Source organism: Phoenix dactylifera, chromosome 15 (assembly GCF_009389715.1).
Source record: "Phoenix dactylifera cultivar Barhee BC4 chromosome 15, palm_55x_up_171113_PBpolish2nd_filt_p, whole genome shotgun sequence".
Lineage (NCBI taxonomy): Eukaryota > Viridiplantae > Streptophyta > Magnoliopsida > Arecales > Arecaceae > Phoenix > Phoenix dactylifera.
In genome coordinates, this window is record NC_052406.1 from 2,922,280 (window position 1) to 2,947,307 (window position 25,028).

Here is a 25,028-nt window from a genome sequence, read left to right on the forward strand (position 1 = left end):
ATGAAATATAGAGTTGGCAGTAATATGAAGTGCTGCTTGATTATCACAATAGAAAGACATAGGTTGAGGGTGGTGAATAGTCAAGTCAGAGAGTAGAACTTTGAGCCAGACTAATTCACAAGTGATAGAAGCCATTGATCAATACTTAACTTCAACGGTGGAGCGAGAGACAGTACTTTGTTTCTATGTGCGCCATGAGATAGGACTATCACCAAGAAAAAAACAATAACCTGTAACAGAATGGCGAGTAGTGGAACAAATTGCCCAATCAGTATCATAATAAGTTGAGATGAAAGCTGTTCGAAGCAGGCATGAGGATACCAAAGCTAGGGCATGATTTGAGATATCTTAAGACTCAAATAGCAGCATCCATATGGGGTTGGCGTGGTGCCTACATAAACTAATTAAGAAAATTGATAGCAAAGGTAATATTTGGACAAGTGATTGTGAGATAGATCAAAGGACCTATCAAGCATCTGTATGGTCCAGGATCATGCAAAGGTTCGCCAACATCATGTGATAGCTTTAAATTTTGCTCCATCGGGGTGTGTGCTAGTTTAGCACCAAGAACAGTTGCATCTTCAAGAATATTTATGTCATATTTCTGTCGAGAAAGAAAAATATCTTTACGTGCTCTCAGCTAGATCAGTCATCTTGGAGGGTGACTCGGCTACGGTCATTAGTTGGATCCAGGGGGGTCTGAGAGCCGGTGTTGCCGACCATCCCTTGGTCCGCGATATCGGGTTGATGATGAGGGACGGAGGGGAGGTCCAGGCGAAGCATGTGTTTCGAGAAGCCAACGGGGCCGCGGATTGGGTGGCCACGTATGTGGCTAACCATGCCGGGAGCACCTTATGGGCTGGGGACGGGGAGCTGCCTCGGGAGCTCCGGGATGTTTTGTTTTCCGATTTTATTGGGTGTATCCGTACACGTGTTGTATAGATCGCCCGGTTTAGCAAAAAAAAAAAAAGAAAAGAAAAATATCTTTACTGGAGCGTACAACTTCAATGCCGAGGAAGTATTTAAGTGTGTCAAGGTCTTTAATTTGAAATTGATTTTGGAAGAAGGATCACTGCCAGTAATAAATATATCATCAATATAAACAAGCACAATGGTGATCTTGCCCTTTGATTTGATGGTAAAGAGTAAATAATCGATAACTGATTAAGTGAAACCAGCCTGAAGTAGTGAAGTGGAAAATTTAGATAACCAGTTATGGAAGGCTTGTTTAAGATTATATAAGGATTTGTTGAGGCGACAGACTAACTATTCTTCTTTCTCTCCCTTTCGAGAAAAATTTGGTGGCAGTTGCATGTAAACTTCTTTATGTAAATCACTATGGAGGAAGGCATTATTGGCCTCAAACTAGTACAAATGTCATTATTTGGCGGCTGCAATTGCAATAAGACAATGATCTGGGAGCAATTTAGCAATAAGAGCAAATGTTTTATGGTATTCTAGGCCTTTAGCTTGAGTATAAGCTTTAACAACAAGCCTTGCTTTATACTGTTCAATACTACCATCGGGCTTGTATTTGATCTTATATACCCATTTGCATCAGATGGTATGTTTGCTTGGTGGAAGCGGCATCATAGTCCAAATGTGATTAAACTCTAAGGGCTTAATTTCATCGGCCATAGCATCACGCCAGTGAGCATGTTTCATTAATGAGAAAAAGGAATTGGGTTTCTGAGAAGAAAAAATAGAAGCTAGAAAAGCACGGTGAAAGCTAGAGAATTTATCAAAGAAAATATAATTTTAGATTAGATACTTAGTATCTGTCATGAGGTTGTTTTGGTATAGGCAAGAAAAAAATGAAACATGAGAGCACTAAAAATCTTGAAGCCATTAGGGAGGACGTCGGATCCTTGTGGAGCATCTTGGAGGTGGATTGACGAATGATTCAGAAAGATCAACTAGTTCGATGGAATCTTGATTAGAAGTGGAAGAAGTAGAGAGGATGGGTTCCCCATCATTATTAGTAATGTGAGGAAGAAATGGTGATTGGGAAGAAAAGAAAATATAGATGTGTTGGCAAATGAAAAAATTGATTCATGGAAAACCACATCCCCACTAGTGAATATTTTTTTGTCAAGTAGGTTATACACATGGTAGGCTTTTTGGCTATAGGGATATCTTATAAAAATGCACTTACGTGCACGAGGTCCAAATTTATTTTTGGCTTGGATATGAGCAAAACAAAGAGATCCAAAGGTACGTAAATGGTGGTAAGAAAATTTTTTATCAAAAAATATTTCATGAGAAGATTTACTACCTAAAATAGGAGAAAAAAAATCTCTTAATAAGATAAACGGAAGTTAAAACACACTCACCTCAAAATTGGATTGGTAGGATGGCTTGAAAACGTAATGCTCGGGCTACTTTAAGGAGGTGTCTATGTTTGCACTCAACTACACTCTTTTGCTGCGGGGTGCCAACACAAGATGTTTGATGAATAATTTCTAAAGAATCAAGATAAAACTGCAATTGATGATCCATGAATTCCATCCCATTATCACTTCTAACCATTTTAATTTTACGAGAAAATTGATTGTCTATAAGAGCAATAAATTCTTAAGAAAATAAAATGTTTAATGTTTGAATCGCAAGAGAAATCTATATGCAACATGAAAAGTAATCCACAATTGTTAAAAAATAATGTGCCTCAGTATGAGATGGAATAGAATAACCTCCCCAAATATCAATATGAATAAGTTCAAAAATGGAGAAAGTAACAGAAGTACTTGTAGAAAAAGAAATTCTAGTTTGTTTGACTAGAGGACAAATAGTAGAAGAATCTATTTTATTTTAAAAAGTAGAAAGAGAAACAGAAATATCTTAGGCTAAAATTTTTAATCTTGGAGTTAACGGATGACCCAAACAATTATGCCAAAGACTCAAATGGGTGCAATAAGTTGTAAAAGTAGGAGAAACTTTATCCTTGTAGTAGTAAAGATCATCCTTTTCCTTACCCAGACCAATTAGCTTTCTCGTTGATATGTCATAAAAAATACAGAAGTTAGAAAAAAAAGATGGAAACACAATTATGTGTTTTAGTAAACTTATTAATGGATAGTAAATTTAAATTAAAAGTGGGTACGTAAAGAATCTTTAACTCAAGAGAAGGGGATATTTTAATTGTCCCTTTTTGGGTTATTTAAACTGCATCTTCAGTAGGTAGTTTAATGAATTGACGAGTTGGTAAAACTTCATGTGATAAAAAAAAGATTAGAGTTGGAGACCATTTGGTCAGAAGCACCTGTGTCAATTATCCATGTCACAGGTGGTGAGTTGGAAGGAATACCTGTCATGTTGATGGAAGTGGTGGTTTTGTCGATGTTTAATATGGATAGCAATTGGACATATTGCTTTGGCGTGAGCTAGGGCACAATAGATGGGCTAAGAAGATTTTCACTATTGGCAATGTGATTTGTAGGAGTAGAAGTTTTAGTTTCTCCACGGTGGTTCAGATAGCTGTGTAATTTGTAACAAGTGTCACATGTGCGACCAAGATTATTGTAGTAATCATAGTGTGGTCGTCCTCGATCGCCACGACCTCCACAGCCATATTCTCCACGTTGGTTATCGGAGTGATAGAATCGTGCTTGTCAAAACTTAAAGTAGCCATAACAGCGCCTTCAAAAGACTGCATCGATTTGACTTGCAGTGCCTTCTGTTTCTCCTCTTGCAAAATCAGGAAAAATGTCTAACTTACCGTAGGTAGTGGCTCCATGACAAGTATTTGGCTCCGAATGGTTGAAAAGGAGGCATTGAGCCCCTTAAGGAATAGAAATTTTTTTTTTTATCTTGAGAGATTCGGTTCAACTTTTTCATTGCACCGTAAGTACAAGTAGGAAGTGAACATAGATCATTGATTTCATCCCAATATGCTTTGAGTATGGTAAAATAAGAAGCAACAAAAGATTGATCTTGAATATGCATCGAGATATCTCGCTTGATACAATAAATTTGGGCAGTCTTATTATGAGAAAAGCACTCCTCCAGATCTTTTCGTGCCTCTTTTGCATTTTCAAAATAGACTATGCTACTCACAAGATCTTTTTGGATTGTGTTCCAAATTTAGAAAAACACCATTGTGTTGCAACGTTGCCTTGCATCAAGTATTGCTGAACTTTCGTCAAACTTCTCAAGTGAGCCATAAGTAAAGCCAATTTTATTTTTGGCTAAGAAAGCAATCTTCATGGCACACCTCCATAGAGGATAATTATCACTAGTGAGAACTTGAGAGACCAGAACCATGCTTGGGTTATCTGAATGATGGAGAAAGAATGGTGACGTTATATTAATACTAGGATTAAAAATAACAGTAGAAGAGGCCATGATTATCAAATGAGAATAGAGGGCCAAGAAAAACAAACACCGAGAGGATTATAGGAGGACAAAAAAAAGGGGTTAACTAATCAAGAAAAAACCCGCTCTGATACCATGAACAATTTGTATTGGACGTATGGTTTGAATTGCCTTATTCTGTTCATGGCATTGCTATGCTTTATATACAAGTTGAGCCCTCAAATATAATAGAATACAACAATAAAATTTCATGATTATAAAAAAGATACTAGGGATCAAATATAGTATAATACAATAGCAAAATCTTATGATTTGATAGAAATACTAATTTTGAATATGACAATCAGATCCCATAATTTTAAAAATTGATCCGAGATATAATACTAAGATTATGTGTGTAATATGTGGTAGCTCCATAGCTATGATATTCAATATTGTATATACTATAATAGGCGAGATTATGCATGATTCTAAGCTGAAATAGATTTCAAATGAAAAGGGGATGCCAAGTAGCTCTTACCATTTGATTCCTTGGAGGAATTAATATAAGGTCCATACTCTCGGTACTATGTACAATATCCATACTTGAGTAGTATGGTATGGAGTTATACCATACCAATGCAAGATAATTAAGTGCATACCAATTAGGTACTAGTATAGTATTTTTAGCTTTATTTTAAATTTTTTAATCTTTTTGTTTTTAATTATTTTTCAAAGTTATGATTTCGTTTATGGAAGGTTATGAATGCTTGAAGCACTGTAGTGCACTTTTAACATTCCCATCCATTGGAGGAAAGAAAGAAGAAGAAAAAAAAGAAAGAACAAAGAAATGAAGAAAAGAAAAAGAAAATAGAGGGAGACCAAGAAAGAAAAGGAAGAAAGGAAAGAAAAGAAAAAAAAAGGAAAGAGAAAGAGAGAAGAAGGAAGGAAGGAAATAAAGGAGAAAGAGGAAGGTAAGATGAAGAGAAAAGGGAAAGGAAAATATATAAATTCTTAAACAGCCTACGTTTGGCTCACATGCAACGAAAGAAAAGAAGGAAGAAAGGAAAGAAGAGAGAAAGGAAAAAAAAAGGGAAAGGAAAAGAGAAGAAGAAGGAAGGAAAGAAATTAAGGAGAGAGAGGAAGGTAAGATGAAGAGAAAAGGAAAAGGAAAATATTATAAATTCTTAAACAGCCTGCGTTTAGCCGACATGCGATGATAGTTCACTGCCTTGAGACAATGGATACGTGTTCTAGAGTCTCCTGCTTGTTAATCCTATCATTCTGTTGCTTGTTCCATTGTTCTTTAGCTGCCAACCTTGCAGAAAACCGTCTCCCATCTGCAGTGGTGGTGGGAACTGTTTACTGCGACACCTGTTTTCAAAAGGAGTTCTCGAAGCCAAGCCACTTCATAGCAGGTCAATCCTTTCACATCTATCTCACTTGAACAAGATCCAATCTTTCAAACATCCGACAAACTCTTTGTTCTACTTTCACCACAGGTGCTTCGGTGGCAGTTGAATGCGGGAATGCGGCGACCAAGCCCAGCTTCCGCAAGGAGGTGAAGACCAACGGGCGCGGGGTGTTTAGAGTTCGTTTGCCGCTTGAGATCAGCGAGGACGTAAAACTGATCGAGTCTTGCTCGGTGGAGCTAATTAGAAGCAACCTGCCATTCTGTTCGGTAGCTTCCTCTGCCATTTCCGCCGGCCTCCGTCTCAAGTCTATAAGGAACGGGGTCCATGTCTTCTCAGCTGGGTTCTTCACCTTCCGGCCTTCGAAGCAACCGGAGCTCTGCGATCAGAAGACAATTGTTGGAGATCAGAAGCTCGGTCACGAAGCATTAATCTTCTTTCCACCTTTTCCGCTGCCACCCAACCCATTTCTTCCATTGCCGCCTTTTGGTGGTGGACTTCCGCTGCCACCCAACCCATTTCTGCCACCACTTGTGCCACAGCCACCACCATCGCTTCCACCACCAGCTGTGCCGCAGCCACCACCATCGCTTCCACCACCAGCTGTGCCGCAGCCACCACCACTTGTGCCACAGCCACCATTATCGCTTCCACCACCAGCTGTGCCGCAGCCACCACCATCGCTTCCACCACCAGCTGTGCCATCAAAGGAGACCTCCCCATGAATGAGACTGTATCCTTATCCGAAGTTGTGCTGGGTTAATGACACTATATCATCTGCTGAAGTTGTTATGTAGCTGTTGAGTTTTCTACGTACAGGCATTTGCTTTTTAGATGAGCACAAGTGATAACGTAAATGTGAGTTTGCTATTCGAATAGCAAATGGACTGGCTTAAAGAAATTAAAATTCTGGTTCCTAAGAATGTTTTTACAATTGTAATGAAAACCCTGAAGAATGTTGAGGCGCAAACTTTTACTGCAACTTTCTTTTTCTTTTTCTGTTTTCTGGCAAAGCTTTTTTTCATTGTAACTTCAAATCATAACGTTGGTTGGTAAGCAAATAAGCACAAGTCACCACGCCCCTCTCTTCTCAGTAAGGGGCTTTTTCTTTAGGATTAAATTCTAAAAGATAGATTCTGAGCGGGCCATTTTGGGCTGGTTTGTTTTGGGCTTAAGGGGCTTCGTTTTATGCATTTTGGCCTGGTTGGTTTTGTTGAGCCCATACTTAGATCACTTGGTCAAAGTATTGCACTTGCTTGGGTCTACACTTAATCAAAGCAATGACTCGATGCTTGCCAAGTTGTACCAATCCCATTGCATTGAGATGACAAATAATTTGATTCTATGTAAGATCATATGCACACGACCTCAATTACTTAGTAGTTTCTGAACAAAATGTTTAGTAGTATAAGAACAAACCCAACAAATTGATAAGCCAATTGAAATTGATCTGCATGACCAGATGGATTTTTATTTAAACTTTGTAATTTTGGAGTGCTATCTTGCTACTCTACTTTTTTCCTTTTTTTTCGTTTTTTATTACAGAGATGTATATATTTATGATTATTCTTGATTTATTAGCAAGTATGGCATCTTATTCAACAAGGAAGCCTACAAAGGGGGAGTGTTCATTCCTTATATGGGAAGATTTTATTTGCTTTTTCTTATTTTTAGGATTTAACAATTGGTGTAGGACAAGGAAAAAAGCCTAAAAGAAAGGAAAGGATCAAAGTATTTTTCTTTTTCTCTTGAGCTGAAAGTTTTCTATGTGTCGAGAAGTACATAATAAGAAGGATGATTCAGGATGGAAACTTCAGGAAGGTGAAATATGTTCAATGAATGAAGATCGAGGAGGCCATCATGATGAAAATCCTCGATCGGAAGTGTATATGATCTATCAAGATTAACAAGAGATTTTTTTTTAGTAGTTGTTGATTGGAGAGACTTTTGGATTTATTATAAATAAAGTTAATGTACTTTATTTAAGTCTACATAATTCTGTATTTTCTTCTATTATTTTGAAGATTTTATTATTTCTAGACTAAGCCGAGAATTATTTTTTCCTTACAAGCATTAAAAATTATTCTATATGTCACATATTTGGTAAGATATATTATATTTTATATAAAATGTAAGCTATATTTTTTTAATATTTTATATTTGTTTATTTTTATCTCTCCTGCATCATGAGGCATGTTGTTTGTAATCCACTAAAGGGTGCCTTTATTGTTGAAATAGTTTTCTAAATTACTTATCATCACAATTTTATTGTGTCTTCCACATTTTTTTCTCACATGTTGGACCTCATTAATCACAAGATAATGAAATGAACCCAAAGAGATGAAGCATGCATTTCTTGCAATATAGATAAAGTTTTAAGCTTGCTTTTTTTCTGGTACAGGAAATTTAATGCTTCTTAGGGATGATGGATTCTTATTCTACTTCTTTTTCTTCTTTTTTGAGGAATACCCAGGATTTGAACCCTAAAACTCCTCCAAAGGAAAGCCTTTAAGAGGTGCCAGTAGGTCTCGTATCCGGTTCTCATCATGTCTTTTCTAATTAACTCTTTTTCCTCCACTTTTGGTCATAACAAACGTAGAGTCCAAGGCCAATCTTTTCTTTCCAACCTCTTAAAAGAATTGGGCTAGAACTCTAGATTTAACCGATACACAAAAATCTCACATTCAACTATTGACTAAAACCTGAGGTCAAAACAAAGCATACCTCTTCAACATGATGGTCCCTTTCATATGGTTCCAATCTAATGTCAGATTCTATTGTTGCGATTTTCATGTTTCCACCAACTATTTTTTTTTTAATTTCTCTGGGAGATACGAAGACAACCCAGCACATTGCTGAGGGGAGAGAGTTCCCAATCATCAGGACCAAGTTCTGTTGGCCCTTACAATAAACTTCTTAGGAAAAAATTCTACCCATAAACTAATGGAATAACGATTAGTAGAAAGGTCATGATGCTATTGAAATATTGCAATCTAATTGTCTCAGGAGTTCCCTTCTCAATTGCTCGTAAAAGGGAAAAGAAGAAGAAAATTGCAATATAATCTCTTCATTGGATCATAATTACTGGTAGTAGCAAGAAGGAAGAAGAAAGTCTCCTTAGATTTGATCTATGACAGATGTACATGTCCTTGAAGCTAAGTGTTGATGAAATTTTAAAAAGTTCATTTCTAGGCTAATTAATCTGCCATGAACTATAAATGTGGTGTCTAAAAAACTAAATTAAAATCTTGTGAAAATTTTATAGGAAGGCAATTATTAGCACGTTGAAAGTTGTGCAGTTCTAGGCTAATTATTGTTTCTGGCTTGACAGGTTGTACCCATGTAAGAGCTATATGAATGTTGTTTTCTACCCAAAAAAATAATAATAATAAGCCTACCTTGGGCCATTAACAGGGCTCCCTTAATTGACATAACTTCTTGCCCATTACGATTAAAAAGAGGACTGAGCTTGTAACACCAGACGAAGGCAATACATCGATCTGACCTGACTGGATTAGGCAATATGTTGGATCCGGATCTAAAATCAAAAACCAGAAAATGTAGTCGGGTAGGGTCAGGGTCAAGCATACGCGGTCTGATTTTATAGCTCCAAGGGTCAAGAACAACCTTGTCTAAGCTTTAAGAGGTAAAAATATACTATTTGTTACTATTTCATCAAAGAGCTTCATTTTTTTTATATTATCAGCTGATGAGTATTGTTGGTTTATATTGCTGGTTAATGGATTTATTTTTGGTTATTGGCCCATGCATCTGGCGTTCATGCATGGTGGACGCGGTTGAAGAGCAAAAAAATGCTGGGGTGATAAGATGCATGCTGATGATGTCAGATATAAAAACTACGAGTTCTAAATTAAAATTTAAGTAAGTGATCACCTCTTCAATTATGAATAGCAGCAAAGTTTTCGCTTAAAAATTATAAAATTCAGAACCTTTCTACAATGGAGATTGTATTCTATTTTATCTGACTGACTATTTCTTGTGCATTGAAGATGAATGTTGTTCATATCAAATCTCACAGTTTTTACTCTTTGTTTAGACCTTTTAGTAGTACTCGGAACATGGAGGATTACCATTGGTTATATGAATTGAAGTATGATAACAAATAATGTAGGGTCAATGTTTAAATTAGCTTTCTGGGTTCGATGATGTTGCTGCTTTTATGAGGGAAAAATGATTCATCTGAAAACTTGGTAGGAAATATGATATCTTTTGCCGAACACTATCACTCTTATATAAGCTTGTATCTCCCATTGCAGCACCGTTGGAAAGCAGCTGGTACAGTGGAGGTGCGCACATTTCAATTCGGATGGGTTTAAGGTAATTCCTGGAACTGAAGCAAATTAAATCAGTTTTCTAAAACCAAAATTGAGACCGAACCGGCCTGCTAAAAAAATTGATTCAAACCGACCAGAAAAATTCAGCTCTATTTAATTCGGTTTATAGGGTTGATGTTCGATGAGTTGGACCACATGAGCAGGGGCTAGATTTAAATATAAAAAGTTTATTTTATATAGAGTTGATGTCCGATAGGCTAGACTGCGTCTAAACATATTGAAAAATTAAAAAAATTAAAATACATATGTATATATACATATATATGGGTTGGGTCTAAGGCTAAAAACAGATCGGATATGAATTAGATATTGATATATCCATATTTGTATTCATGTTTTGTAACCAATATGGATACAAATATAGATATTAAATGGATATCAAATTAATATCCACATTTATTCTAAACAGATATGGATACGAATCGGATATTAAGCATATCTATATTTGTTCAAAATGGATATGGATACTAATCGGATATTAAACATATCCATATTTTTTTATCCGAATATAGATATAAATCGGATACTTTTTGAGATATTAATCAAATTTGAGCAAAATTCAATGATAGAAACCAATAATAAAAACAAGATCATAAAAGAAAGATTCAATTAAACAAATATAAGTTTAATAAGCATTTATCAATAATAAAGACTAACAATTTCTGGGGTATTTATGGTATTATGTGGTCGGTGATCTTGGATCCCCGTACTATACCAAATAAGTTACTCATGGATATCCAAAAATTTTTAATCATTGGACCATGGTCTACCAAACACATTGATCTTAGATCACTGGGAATCAAATCATTCCAGCATTTGGATCACCGGAGATCTTAGATCATCATGATGATCCTGTTAGGGTTACCAAATGCGCCCCTAAGGTACGTTGACGGGGTTGTGGGGACAACGTTATGGGATTTATAATGGATGTGAGAGCCCACAATTTGGATGGCATTGCAGAGGGTCCTGCCGGCAGGTGAAAGGGACAAATAAAGTCGCGATCCCTGTCGGCAGGTGAGAGGGACAAGGTAATTATGAAGCGGCATGGTAAATGTTTCTAGCAGGTTTACTATTTTATCATACTTTTTTTTAACATTAATCTTAAAAATAGAAGTTCAGAAATTGAAAATTTCTTACTAATAGAGTTGTGAGTGCCATAATTAAAAAAAATTAATCGCAGCGACATTTCTTTTTTAAAATTTTAAAATATATTTTTTATGATATATCTAAAATAGACAGATGATACACATTAAGTAAATTAGTTATCTAGCAACTCAATGCATACTTTTACGTAAATCGATACGTAATTTTCAGAACATAACGTTCACCGATACACAACACACAATTAGATGATAGATACATAGAAAATTAGTTATATAGCAAATTAGCAACCCAATACAAACCTTCGAGCAAATTAATATGCAGTTTTCAAAACATCATGTTCACCAATACACACTATATGATTAGATAATATACACAAAAGTAATCTAATACACACCTTTAAGCAAATCAATACATAATTTTCAGAACATACATTTTATCAGTATAAATTATATGACTAGATGATACACACAAAGTAAATTAAGTCCAATACATATCTCAAGATAAATCAATAAGTAGTTTCTAAAATATGGTATTCATTAGTATCGGTACACAGTACATAGCTTTCTAACTCTGTCTAATAAATTACATATATATTATTTTATAAATTTAATAAATTTTTAGATATAATAATTTTGTAAAAAATATATTTATAGGAGAAGAAAGGGACTTAAAGTAGGAAAAAAACTTTAGGAACAAACGAACAAAAAGACAGCTCGAACTACCGCTATGAGAAGAGCATGAGAAGAAATATGGTAAAATATATCCACTTCATATTTTCTTTTCTGGTCCCCGCCCCATTGGATTTTTTTCTCCTGGTGGGGCAACACGTTTTTAAGCACCGTTGAGCTTGAGCTAAATACGGATTCGTGTCTTGTACCGGTCGCGGGTTGTATCCTTTTCGCCGAAGAATGATTGACTTTCGAGGGACATGAACCATTAGATCGCACCCAGCACAGATTGCAAAGCACTCAAATCCTTCGTCCACGACGAAGATTTGCGCGATCGAACGGTGGATTCGTGCTAAGGAATATGAATCCTTCTATCGCACAATAGATACAACCCTTGTCCCAATTCATTTGGAAGGTAGATATCGTACCAGCGTCGGTGGATTCCAGCAGGGGAGCTCAGAAAGGCTTGGTTTTGGCGGCCGTCAATGAAAGTAGATATTTACTGGCTTTCCCTGGTCCTCGACTCTGGACTCGCTGGTCTGAAAGGAGCCAAGCAATTCCAACCCTGCTCCCATGGCCACCCTTCCGTCTCTCTCCAGCTCCATTAACTCGGTCCAACTAGACTCGAAACGAAAAGAGGATGGAGAGGAGCAAACTGCAAAACCTTCCCAAGAATTCGACGATCTCATCTCCACCCTCCCACTAGATGAAGGATTGGTTCCCATGCGCCTCCGCCAATACCAAGGCGTCTGGATCCCTGAGCACTTCCTCAGGGGCATCATCGCCGTCCGGCAGCGCTTCACGGCCCGCCCTGATGACCTCCTCCTCCTGAGCTACCCCAAGTCCGGCACCACCTGGCTAAAAGCCCTGGCCTTCACCATCCGGACTCGGACGCAGCACTCTTTGGCTCGCCACCCTCTCCTTAGCCTCAATCCCCATCAGTGCGTGGAGTCACTGGACAGACTCTTCTTTTTGGGTAAACTTTCCTCAGTGGAACCCCAGCCCTCTCCTCGGATTTTCAGCTCCCACGCGCCTTACTCTCTGCTGTCGGAGTCGATCAAGGGCTCCGGCTGCCGGATCATATACGTTTGCCGGGACCCCAAGGACGTGTTCGTCTCCCGGTGGCATTTCAATGCGAAGTTAGGCTCAAAGACGGACAAGGAGCCGATTCCATTGGCAAGGGCCTTCGAGATGTTCTGCGAGGGCGTTTGCCCGTTTGGGCTGATATGGGAGCACGCTCTCGGGTACTGGAAGGAGAGCTTGGGAAGGCCCGGCAAGGTGCTGTTCTTGAAGTATGAGGAGCTGATGGAAAAGCCGGTGGCAAATGTGAAAAGAATGGCGGAGTTCATCGGGTGCCCATTCTCCCCGGAGGAAGAGAAGCAAGGGGTGGTGGAGGAGCTCGTAAGGCTGTGTAGCTTTGAGAACCTCAGCAACCTGGAGATAAATGCTACTGGCGTAATTAACGCAAAAGCCCCGACAGCCCCTCCAACATTTGCGTCTTTCTTCAGGAAAGGAAAGGTAGGGGATTGGAGGAACCTTCTGAGTCCGAAGATGGCACAGAGGCTGGACGAGATCACCCAAGAGAGGCTGAAGGGATCCGGTCTGACCCTTGGGAGAACCTGGTTGGAAGCTGCTACATTAATGGACGAGAATCCGGTTCATCAGGTGTAACATTCTTTCCTGAGAATGATATCGTGAATTAAATGTGCTTTCAGAGTGTGATTTACCTTCTTATTTCCTTTTCTAAATAAATTTGGGGGAAGCTATTGTTTCCTCTGCTTGCGTCAAACAAAAAAAAAGTGTGATTTAACTCTCTTTACAAACTTTTATTGTCCCATGAGTTGTTTTTAAGTAATAAAAATTTAGTCCAATGATATATGTATGTACATCGCACAGAGAAGGCAGCACAAATATAAACACCACTGTAGCTTGAATCATTTCGAGGAGCAACTCTTGCAGATATCGTGTTTATTGTAAACGCTATGAGATGAAGCCCTACTTTTTTTTCCGCTTCCTAGTTTTTTTATTTATAATATAGATAAAAATTAATCAAATGGCTTATAATCTGGTGAGATATTGTGTGTGTGTGTGTGTGTGTTGTTGGAAATCCATGTACAGACAGATAATCCCATATTAGATAGTAAGAAAATGTTCAGGGATTGATATATTAGTTGGGTACAAAATTTAATGATTTAAGCCTGTGGATCAACTTGAATTCCCAACATGTATGGGTATACATATGTGCGAGAGCAAGAATATTATATAACCAAATTAATTTGGATGGGTTTATCTGGGAGGAAAAGTCTAGTTTAGTTTGCCAGCTTTTTATTGCATTTTTCGATTTCTGTGTACACTACTTTGTCACTGTGATAGCAGCCAACGCACGCCCTTGTGCAGGGTTCGGCTGCAAGCGTTTCAATTCCAAGTGGCTCGATTTATTGTCTCTTGTGTGTGAATGATTGGAAAAGGACCACGTTATTATAGTAAAAAAAAAAAAAGGACTACGTTATCAATTCTGTGTTTGTGAGGAGGAAAGTGGCTCAATTAATTTTCACGCGTGTATGAGTGATTCTAAAGAAACTCTCTTATCTTGCTGATGCGAAACCTATCCAAAATATTGGGTTTTGAGAACGAAATATCTAATAAATTATTCCCTGCCACGGAAGGCTGAGGTTCAGGGTGGTCTCGAGCACAACAAAATATCTGATAAATTATTCTATGCCACGGAAGACTGAGATTGAGAGTCTTGTCGAGCACGAACTTATCCGCGGCATCATGAAACTTTTATTTTAAAATTATAGGGGCCAGAAAATCATCATTCTCATGCTTCCTTAGAAGGCTAGTGTTGCTTTATAGTTTGGATGTATATGTGCTCCTTGAAACGCAGCTGTCCAAAAGGAGCCTCCTCAGGGCTAAGCGTCGCTTTTCACCTTCTTGGAGATTCTATGCATTTGAGTTCAGAGGTTTGTTGGATGGTATCCTTGTAATGTGGAGAATAGGATTTGCAAATTATAAATGTATTTCATAATTGCAATCAACAAATTATTATGATGATTTCTGAATGCAATGGAGATTCGTGGCTTTTATCGATTGTCTATGCTAGCACTGATATAGAGAGCGCCAAGGATTGTGGAGTGAGGTGACCAGCCTGATCCAACAGGGCATCCCTACCATGGTGGCGGGCGACTTTAATTGTGTCGATGGGCCCAGGGGAAGAGGAGGGAAAGGCGAATTTTCACTACTAAGACCGAGGTCAGGGAGTTTCAAGATTTTATAGCCACCAACGGTCTGACTGATTTGGGATTCATTGGTCCAAGATAAACTTGGTGCAACAACGCCAGGGCCAGACTTGAGTATGGGAGAGGATTGATCGGGCCTTCTCTATAGCTAGGTGAATCCAGTGGTTTCTGGATTATCAGGTGCGTCATCTGTCTTGCATTGCTTCGGATCACTGACTAGTTTTGGTTAGCACTGAGTCTTCCTCTTCTTATTGCCCCCCTTCCGCTTTGAGAATATATGGCTCTTTTATCCTCAGTCTTGGACATTGTGTGAGGTATCTAACGCACGACGGTCCAAGGTGACATGATGTACCGCATTACCCAAAAGCTAAAGTTAACTAAACGTTGCCTGCGAATGTGGAATAGGGAGGAGGTGGAGAACATCTTTAGGAGATTGGAGGAGATAGAGACCTCTATTGCACACCTTCAATTTGTAGAGAAATAGAATGGAGGTCTTTCCTAGGTGGAGTTGCATGAGCTTAGGTCAAAGTTGGCAATACACTATTCTCTCCTACACCAATAGGAGACCCTCTGATAGCAGAAGTCTAGAGTACAGTGGATCATGGGCAGCGATCGAAACACCAGAATTTTTTTCACCAATCTATTATCATCGGAGATAGAGGAACCTAATCAGGAGGTTGAGGAAAAGTAACGATCGGATGCTAGAGGATGATGATGCCTTTAGCCGAGAGCTTATGCAGTTCTTCAAGTCGAGGTGGACGACACAGTATGGATCTAGTGAGCAGTCGTTTGGGCCATCACCTCCAAGGAGGGTCTCTACTTTGGAGAGCACTACCCTCACCAGTCTGGTTGAAGCCAGGAGATCCAGGAGGCCTTATGGTCACTAGTAGATGACAAGACACCTGGCCGGATGGATTTTCCCCTTCTTTTCTAGGAGGTACTAGACTATTCTATGGTACGAGATTGTAGCAGTCATCCATCAGTTCTTCAATACCTGTTTGATGCCCAAATCCTAGAGGAGGACTTTTGTTACCCTCATCCTGAAGAGACAAGATGCTTCGGAGCTGGGCCATTATGGACCAATTAGCTTATGCACCACTTTATACAGGATTATTGAGAAGATTTTGGCGATCAGATTAAGGAATATTATACCTTGCCTTACTATCTAGAGCAAGGAGCCTTTGTGGGAGGCCGGAGTATCTCGGACAATGTTCTGACTACTCAAGATTTTATGTATGATCTTCAATGGGCATTATGTCGGCGCAGCTTAATGGCAATCAAGCTGGACATGGAGCTGAACTTGGATTAAGTGGATCATGAGTTGTGCACGAGTTACATCCTTTGCTATTCTGGTGAATGGTAAGTCGACGGCTTTTTTTGAATCCACTGTGGGTATATGACAAAGTTGTCCCCTTTTGCCCTACATGTTTATTATTTGTATTGACACCATGTCCAGTGCCCTATGGGCTGCCTCCCTAGCGCTGGTTCTTGAGGCCTATAGGCTTGCCCCTAGTCCAGACAACTGTATGCTACTTGCCCATGCCACTAAATGGAACACCCACATTATTCGGAGGATTATGGAGGACTATTATGTAGCGTCGGGGTAGAAATTCAACCTCACCAAATTTGTGGTATGCTTTAGCCCTAGGACGAAGTCCCAACTCAGACTGTACATTAAGGAGTCCTAGGGAGTGGGTGAGCAGGAGGATGGCTGGAGATATCTCGGGGTACCTATATCAAGGAGACGACTGTAGAGGGCAGATGCAGTAGTATAGAGTAGAACATCCAGCAGAAGCTTGAGGGTTGGCAGTCGAAAGTACTATCGATGATGGATGGAGTCACCCTAGTGAGAGTTGTCTTAATTTCCATACTGATTTGCATGATGCCCAATGCTATCATTCCTCAGGCCCTATTGATGAGATTGGATTTCAAAAATTTTCTCTGGGGGAGGCATGGGGGCGGGGGAGGTGTGCACTTGGTGGTATGGGAGATCGTTTGTCAGCCTCTATATAGTGGGAGATTGGGTATCCAATTGCTCTTGATGAGAAGGGAGGCCTTAGCAGCCAGACATATGGTGAGGTACTTACTCGAACCGAAGGGATTGCGGAGCTCCATGATGAGGGCCAAGTATGGCTTGCAAACTACAGTGGTAGAGTTCCAAGCCGGTTGACATTGTTTTTCCATTTGGAGGGAGATGTGTGCTCAAGCACCATGGGTACTCTCCAACATCAGATGGTCGCTTAGAGATGGGAGATCCATAGATGTGATGGATGATGTTTGGATGTCAGAATGGCTGATGCTAGTCTGACCTACTATGGTTGATCCACAGCATGCAAAGGGCTTAAGGTCTGTGATCTGCTTCTCCTTGGGGAGAGAAGATGGGATGTTGGGACTATCCAGCAAATCTTTGGGGGCCAGCTGGCGAAGAGAATCCTTGCGTGTCAATTCCCAGGTGAGGAGTCCCTGACGGGAGGATTTGGAGATTGACTTGTAGATCAAAGGTCAGAGCCAGTGATCTCTGTAATTTATACAGAGTGGAGTCCTCGCAGAGGATGGAAGATGATTGAATCTTGATGCTTCGCATTCATCCCCGAATGGCCTTATTCCTCTGGAAGGTAGCACGGGAGTATCTCCCAACCAAGGGTGTTTTGGGCGGCAGAGGTTTGAGGATTCCTTTAGCCTATGATACATGTTCGGAGAGGTGGAGATGGTGGAACATATTTTATTTGACTGCCCAAGTGCGAGGGAGGTCTGGGGAATGTTGGGAGTTACCTGGAGCTTCATGTAGAACACAAGTTCCATTGAGGCTTTCCTCAATTATTTGAAAGGAATCATGATGAGAGCTCTACTATCCTTGGGAGTCAGAACTGTCTATCTTGCATACCAAATCTGGCTTGAGAGAAATGCTCGAGTATTTGAGAATAGAAGGCAGCAGTCGAGGGTTATTATTGAGAGGGCTCTACTTCAGGCTACTGAGATCTTACAATATATTGCCGCCGAAGATATCATGAAGGCGAGGAACATCTGGGACTCCCATTCAGCTCTTGCAACATTCCAGATGATTTTCATCTACTGAGAGTACCCACTCCCGAGCTTTATTAAAGTTAACTTCGATGGTACTGTATCGAGTGGCGAAAGTAGAGGCAGAGCCAACTTTGTGATCAGAGGACCCGACTCTAGATTAGTGGCGACCGAAGGTTCCTGCTTTTTGATATATCCATGACCGATGCGGAGCTGAGGGCTGAATGGAAAGATATCACCTATGCTAGGCACACCTTGGGGGCGGAATGCGTTTATTTGGAAGGAGACTCTGCCACTGTTATTGGATGGATCTAGAGTCGAGGCAGGAAGGACTATGGTTATCCACTACTGTAGGACATCCTTAGGCTGATGAGGGATTGCACAGCGTTCAGCATTCCAAGTAGTCCATGTGTACAGGGAGTAAATAAGGCAGCCGATTGGGTTGCATTCTTTGTTGCGCAGCATTCTGGCAGCATTTTTTGGAAGAGCTATGGGACCATTCCTCCACTCTTAGGCCACATCTTATTTTCTGATGTTATTGGATGTGTCAATACCAAAAGTATATGATCTATCCGCCATATAAAAAATAAATAAATAAACAAATTATTTCATTAGATTTGAATTTCAAAACTAGGCCAGAAGTTTTACTGGTTTGGTTTTGGATTTAGACTGATCCAAACCCGAAAATTTAAAATCCAACCTAACACTAACACACAAAAACACGCACACACAAAATATCTAATTTCTACGCAGATATGATATCTGACCTTTACAAGGTGTAATATTTGATAAGGTTTCAATTGGATTTATGTTTGAGTTTAGATTTATAACTATATATCTTAGATCTAGCTTTGTGTGCGACGAAACGTGACCTTTACGAGGTGTAACATTTGATAGGGTTTCAATTGGATTTATGCTTGAGTTTAGATTTTATAACTATATATCTTAGATCTAGCTTTGGGTGTGACGAAACATGACCTTTACGAGGTGTAATATTTGACAGGTTACCGGCCACTGAGAAGTGTTGTAAATCCAGCTCATACCGTGATGCGCCCGGATATCTCATATTTTTAGAACCGAATTGCCGACTTTGACTTCAGAGTTCCAAACAAATCGTACAACCGTTTCAAAGGAGCCCAGCTCTTTCTGGTTGGAGAAATTATTACTTAAAAATCTGCCCATCCAACCAGAAAACAACATATATAATAATAATTTTTATATATAATAATAATAATAGTACTTTTATTAATAATTAATAATGGATCTAATTTAATTAATAATTCTTCATTTCGTTGACGGAAGAGATCCAATCCGGCCATCACAACTTCTCTTGTAATCCACATTGATTCATGACCATAATAGAATGGCGTTTATGCCATGCAAGCGCAATCCACCGCCCCAATCCATGATGGATGATCATGCATAATTTTAAAGATAGTAAGAGAAGGCACAAGAAATATTTCCATTATTTTAAATAATAATATTATAATCATTGCAAGGGCTGTTATAATATATTTTTTTAGTATTATAGTGGAATGTTGACTTTTATTTTAACTTAGTACCTTTTCCTGCATAAAGTACTAGTTGTTTCTTAAAAATCAATTTTATTAATCTCTCTCCTAAAAACAATATATGGTTAAAAAAAATACTTTTATCCAATAAAAAGTGAATGAAAAATAACACCACTGTTTATTGTCTGGTATAACACCATTAATTATAACAACCATTGCAGCAGCTGTTATATTCATATTAAAAATTTGAAATGCTATCTTTGATACAAATTACTGGTATTGTGCTATAATCATTATATGGTTAATAGAGGTTTTCCTGAGGTTATGCTATACTGGTATAATGGGAGCCTCTTGCATTTTCCATGTAGTATATCCTGTAATGGTTTAGGTTATGTTTTGATATAGAATGGGAAGGTATAGCTTATGCTTATAGGTGGTTAAAGTTATATGAGAAGAACTATTCCATAATAATCTGGAACCAATCATGGTGGTTTTTGCTCTAAAAATTCGGAGACATTATCTCTATAAGAAATTGTGTGAGATTTTTACAAATCACAAGAATCTAAAATATGTCTTCACTCAAATGTATAATTTAAAACAGAAAAATAGTTAGAGCTGTTAAAAGATTATGATCTAACTAGAGAATTGTCGTGGCAGATATATTAAGCAAGGAATTCTCAAGTGATTTAGCAGCTCTAATCACTTCTCTAGAGATGGTTATATCATCTAGACAAAAGTGGACGAAGCTTAGGCATCAAGTCTAGTATTGTTTTCATAGGCGAGTAAGAAGCAAGCGAGAGTGCAGGCTTGCCTCGAAAGCAAGCTAGGAGCGATCTATCGATTTTTTGTATTCTTGACTGATTCAATTGATAATGTTTGAATTGGTACAAGTTGGCTGAGAAAGAACTCGCTTCGCTGAAGTGGCTTCGACTCACCTGGATCAAGCCATTTTAGGCTTTTTATTCTAAAATTAAGTTGCGGGTCAAACTAAATCTTTAAAGTGGGTTCTCCTGAACCGAACTAAGCTCAGATATATATCTACAGAAAGCCAAACAGGCCTTAACTCAGATGGCTATGAATTTTTTTGACAGGCTCCCTCTTGTACTCACATTGCCAAGAAGCGAGGAGGGCATATAATCTATTTTAGAAAAGGGCCAGCAGTGTTGGTTCCCCTGTTCCGAGTGTTGTGATCAGCAACTGATCATGGAGTAGGGGGGGAAGTTGGACCCAATTTGTTTGGCCGATTTAATCTCCTCGTTTGACGTTTGTTGCAACGTAGCAAAACAAGTTTCCTTTCCAATACAGAGCAGAGGAACCCAATACAAAACTTCAACAGAACCACCAGCTTGTAATAGAACAAAATTCTTATCTATACTCCACGCGATATTATGCCCCTCACCAACACTCCCAGTTCTCCTATTTGATGAAGATAAATATCTGAGGCAGGGGATTACCATCCAGCCATCAGAAATCAAGATAAAAACTAAGAAAACTTCAAAGAATAAGGCAGTATAGGTTCCTCTACAGCTTCGGGTAGCTTCACCAAACTAGAGGCCTCCAAACACCTCCAAACTGGAAATCAAAAGCCATCAAACTCTAAACAGCAATAAAAAACCCACCTCATATTTCATTAAGAAAATGTAATGAGAACACAGCTGGACGTAGATAACCTGAGCAGAAACATAACCAAATTCATATTAATTACCATCAGCTTGACCTCCATCCAAACAGAGATTCCAGCAATACATTTATAAACCAGTTTCCATCGGGATCGAACTTCTGGTGCACCATCAGCGATCTCTCTTTTCTCATGTGATGGTGGTGGTTTGGATGGCGACACCACTGAGGGTCAGACCGGATCCCTGAAGCTTTTCGTCCATGACCCTGTCCAATCTCAGGGCCATCTCCGGGCTCAACTGATTCCTCCAATCCCCCACCTTCCCCTTCCTAAAGTAACAGGAGTTCGGTATCCTGAAGAACGAGGCTTGGTCACCACTCTTGTTCACCTCTAGTTTGCTCAGCTTGTCAAAGCTACACAGCCTTATAATCTCCTCCACCACCCCTTCTTTCTCCTCCTCTGAGGAGAAGGGACATCCCATAAACTCCGCCAACCTTTTCGCGTTCGCCACCGGCTCCTCCATCACCTCCTCATACTTCAAGAACAACACCTTCTCAGGCCTTCTCAGGCTCTCCCTCCAGTACTCCAGAGCATGGTCCCAGTTCGGCCCCCAGGGAGAGTTCCCTCAGCAAACCATTTCGCAGGCCGTGGCGAACGACAGGGATTCAGTCGTCGGCATCATCTCCCACGTCGTCTTCTTGCTGCGATGCCACGACGAGGTGAAGTGCCACGCGGAGACCACCCTGTCTTTGGGGTCCCGGCAAACATATATAATTCGGCAGTCGGATGCTCCGATCGAGTCCGGTAGCACAGAGTAGGGCATGTGGGTGTTAAGGAGCCGAGGGGAAGGGAGGGCTTCGACCTTGGAAGCTTGGCCGATGGCGAAGAGCTCCTCCAAGAGGTGGACGCAGTTGTGCGGGTTGAGGCTGAGGAGAGGGTGGTGAGCGAAGGAGTATTGGCTTCGAGTCATGGTGGCGAAGATGAGTGCTTTGAGCCAGGTGGTGCCGGACTTGGGCAAGGTGGCCAGGAGGAGATCGGTGGGACGAGGCTTGAAGTGGTCTTGGATGGCCAAGAGGCCCCGGAGATGGACCTGATCAGGAATCCAAAAGCCTTTGTATTTTCGAAGGGAGACTGGTTGCCAGCCTTGCTCTGGTGGAAGGGTAGAGATGAGGTCATTATACTCTTGTACAAGCTTTGGAGTTGGATCCTTTGCCCTCTCTTCTGAAGAATGTGACGATAGGGAGCCACTGGATTGAGATGGATCACTGGCCATGAGGGGAAGGAGGAAGCTGTACTACTCTGATCTCTCTCTCGCTCGCTCGCTCGCTCTCGCTCTTTCCCGTGGATACGGTTTGCAAGGGGTTTGAAGAGAAGAGACTTCACCAAAAAAAAAAAAAAAAGAGAGTAGAGACAGATGGTATGACGTTAGCTGCGGGGCTTATCGAAAAGAATGAGAAGGTTGATGCCTCTGTATATATATTTTATATATATTAGCTGTCTTTTCTCTTGAAGCTGGGGACAAAGATAAGGTGGCTGGAGAAGCGGAACATGCACCGGGGTCTTCAGCCACCTAATCTTTGTGCCCAGCTCCAAAAGTAAAGACAGCTAATATATAAATATATATTACACTTTATTAGAGCTACTTTTTTACTATTTGTCTTTCCACATTACACTGTATTATTTGACCCTGCCCGTATTATCACTCTCTTCCCCCTTTTGACGCCTCACGAATCTCAACTTCTTTCTCTCGATCATAAGAAATGGACCATGATCACGATCATGATCATCGTAAGGAACTAGATGAAAAACCCCTAATAGGAAAGGATGCTTTGCAAGATGATACCTTTCTCTTATCCATAAATATCTTTTGTGTGTGTGTATATATATATATATAATAGACACTCGCTAGCAAGCTTTTCTATTTAACCATCCAATTAGATTAATTAATGATCAGATTGGAGAAAAGAAAAAATTTATTCAATCAGCTCAACTCGAAACTTTGAAAAATATTTAGAAATATATAAAAAATTAGTAAAAGTAGAATTGCACCACCTTTGTTTTTGTTGATGATCACAAAACTAAGGTACATAGCTGGTGAGGTTTGTCCTTGCATAATTCGATTTGGATTCCTCTAGCAGTTTGAATAAGACCATTTTTTTAAAATATATACAACTAGTATAAATATATGAAAAAACTAAAATTATATAGAACGTAGATTTTGACTCCAACATCAATTTTGCCTTCTATCGCTCTACCGAATTTTTCTAGATTGGAAGATACATCCGATCATAATCTTTTTCAAAAATAAAATTTTAAGTTTGATTGATTTGTTTCAGAGCCCAAATGATAGAATTTAGGCCTGGTCATTAGAGGTGCGACCTCTCATAGGGGATGCTACATTCTAGATCTCAAAAAGTTATTCGATTTGGAAAAAAAATCATCTCAATTGGATGCCGTATAATCAAGTTATTATCTCCAAATGTTTGACACGTCATTTGGCTTTCCGATAGGGCGGAACTCGCTTTTGGATTATATTCAGTCCTATCCATAGTAACCAAAGTAGTCTACATCGAGTTTAATGATCCTTCTAAATCAATTAAACTCTATAGATATATTTGAAAACCTTTTAGATATCTCACCTAGAGTGTTCAACCATGACCATTCAAGCCACTTCCTTATCTCTGTTTCCTTTCATCACAAATCCCCTCCTTAACCTTCCATCTAACTCATCTCTCTTCAATGCGTCAAATTCCTATCCACCACGACCATCAACAAATCCATCCTATTCAAGTGAAAGAGGTTATGAATTGGATCTGTGAGGACAAATGGTATCAGAAGTCCTGAATTATGATAAATGGTATTAAAATAAACTCGTTCCATAATTTATGTGGACTGCGGAACACTGCAGCACAGGTTCATGGAGGCTGACCATGGGCCTATTGTGGTGGAGACATTGCAGCATGGATTCATGGAGGCTGACTAGGAGCCTATCATGATACTTGTGATTATATTTGAATGGATTTGAACCTTTAGCCTCACGAGGACGTCAGGAGTTGAACAGGAAAGCATGTGAGGATCCATGTGGGCGTGTGTTTAGTCCCAAATCGATTATTCGCCTAGGAGATTTGAGTACTTATACAGGACTAAGGAACTCAAAAAAATACATTTCGATTAGCCATTTTGGATAAGGTCCTAGGTTGTGATGGGATCATGGCTCATTGATAGCATCCTTCTCTTGGATGATTTTCTTTGAATTTGTTAAATTAATCCCTCTTCTCTCTCTCTCTCTCTCTCTCTCTCTCTCTCACACACACACACACACACACACACACACGCACACATACTCATCAAGATTCAGAGCCTATTAGAGAGGGACTCAGCAAGTTGGGCTAAAACTAGTTGGCAAGATTTTGTCTAGTATTATTTTCCAAAAAATTTATTTAAGTAATTCTAATAGGTGGCACTTTCACCGTTAACACTCAAAAAACAAGCGAGAGATCTCACAACATGGCACCTCAAAAAGTTCCCTCCGAGAGATCTTTCTTTAGGATAAAGATGTGGAGATATAGTTTTATGTTTGTTTATAGATTTTTCAGAGATTAGAAAGAGGCCTTTGTAATCTCATATTTGTTAAGAAAAGATTGCTACTTTTCTTCCTTCTTATGGTTCTCGCTACTTGTATTTCTTCTCCTAGCTATTTGTATTAGTTAATCCTAGCAAATTTGCTGACTAGAACCGGGTAGATGTTTAAACTGTGTAGATGTGACTAAGAGAGTTGTACAAGAGACTTGATCCAGGACTAAGACGCAT

The 25,028-nt window shown here is 39.5% G+C and overlaps 3 protein-coding genes across 3 annotated transcripts; 2 read left to right on the forward strand and 1 right to left on the reverse strand.

Moving 5' to 3' along the window:
- The first annotated feature begins 5,430 nt into the window (after nt 1–5,430).
- Nucleotides 5,431–6,663, forward strand: LOC103704293 (proline-rich protein 4-like). Its single transcript, XM_008787523.2, has 2 exons — nt 5,431–5,708; nt 5,793–6,663. Exons 1-2 carry the CDS (start codon nt 5,507–5,509, stop codon nt 6,425–6,427), a joined length of 837 nt encoding a protein of 278 aa, XP_008785745.2. The 5' UTR covers nt 5,431–5,506; the 3' UTR covers nt 6,428–6,663.
- A 5,739-nt stretch (nt 6,664–12,402) lies between these two features.
- Nucleotides 12,403–13,500, forward strand: LOC103704216 (cytosolic sulfotransferase 8-like). The gene has a single exon (XM_008787416.4). The coding sequence runs from the start codon at nt 12,403–12,405 to the stop codon at nt 13,498–13,500; it is 1,098 nt and encodes a 365-aa protein (XP_008785638.2).
- An 8,343-nt stretch (nt 13,501–21,843) lies between these two features.
- LOC103704217 (cytosolic sulfotransferase 12-like) lies at nt 21,844–22,491 on the reverse strand. Its single transcript, XM_008787417.4, has one exon. It carries the CDS (start codon nt 22,489–22,491, stop codon nt 21,844–21,846), a length of 648 nt encoding a protein of 215 aa, XP_008785639.2.
- Between the last annotated feature and the right edge of the window lie 2,537 nt (nt 22,492–25,028).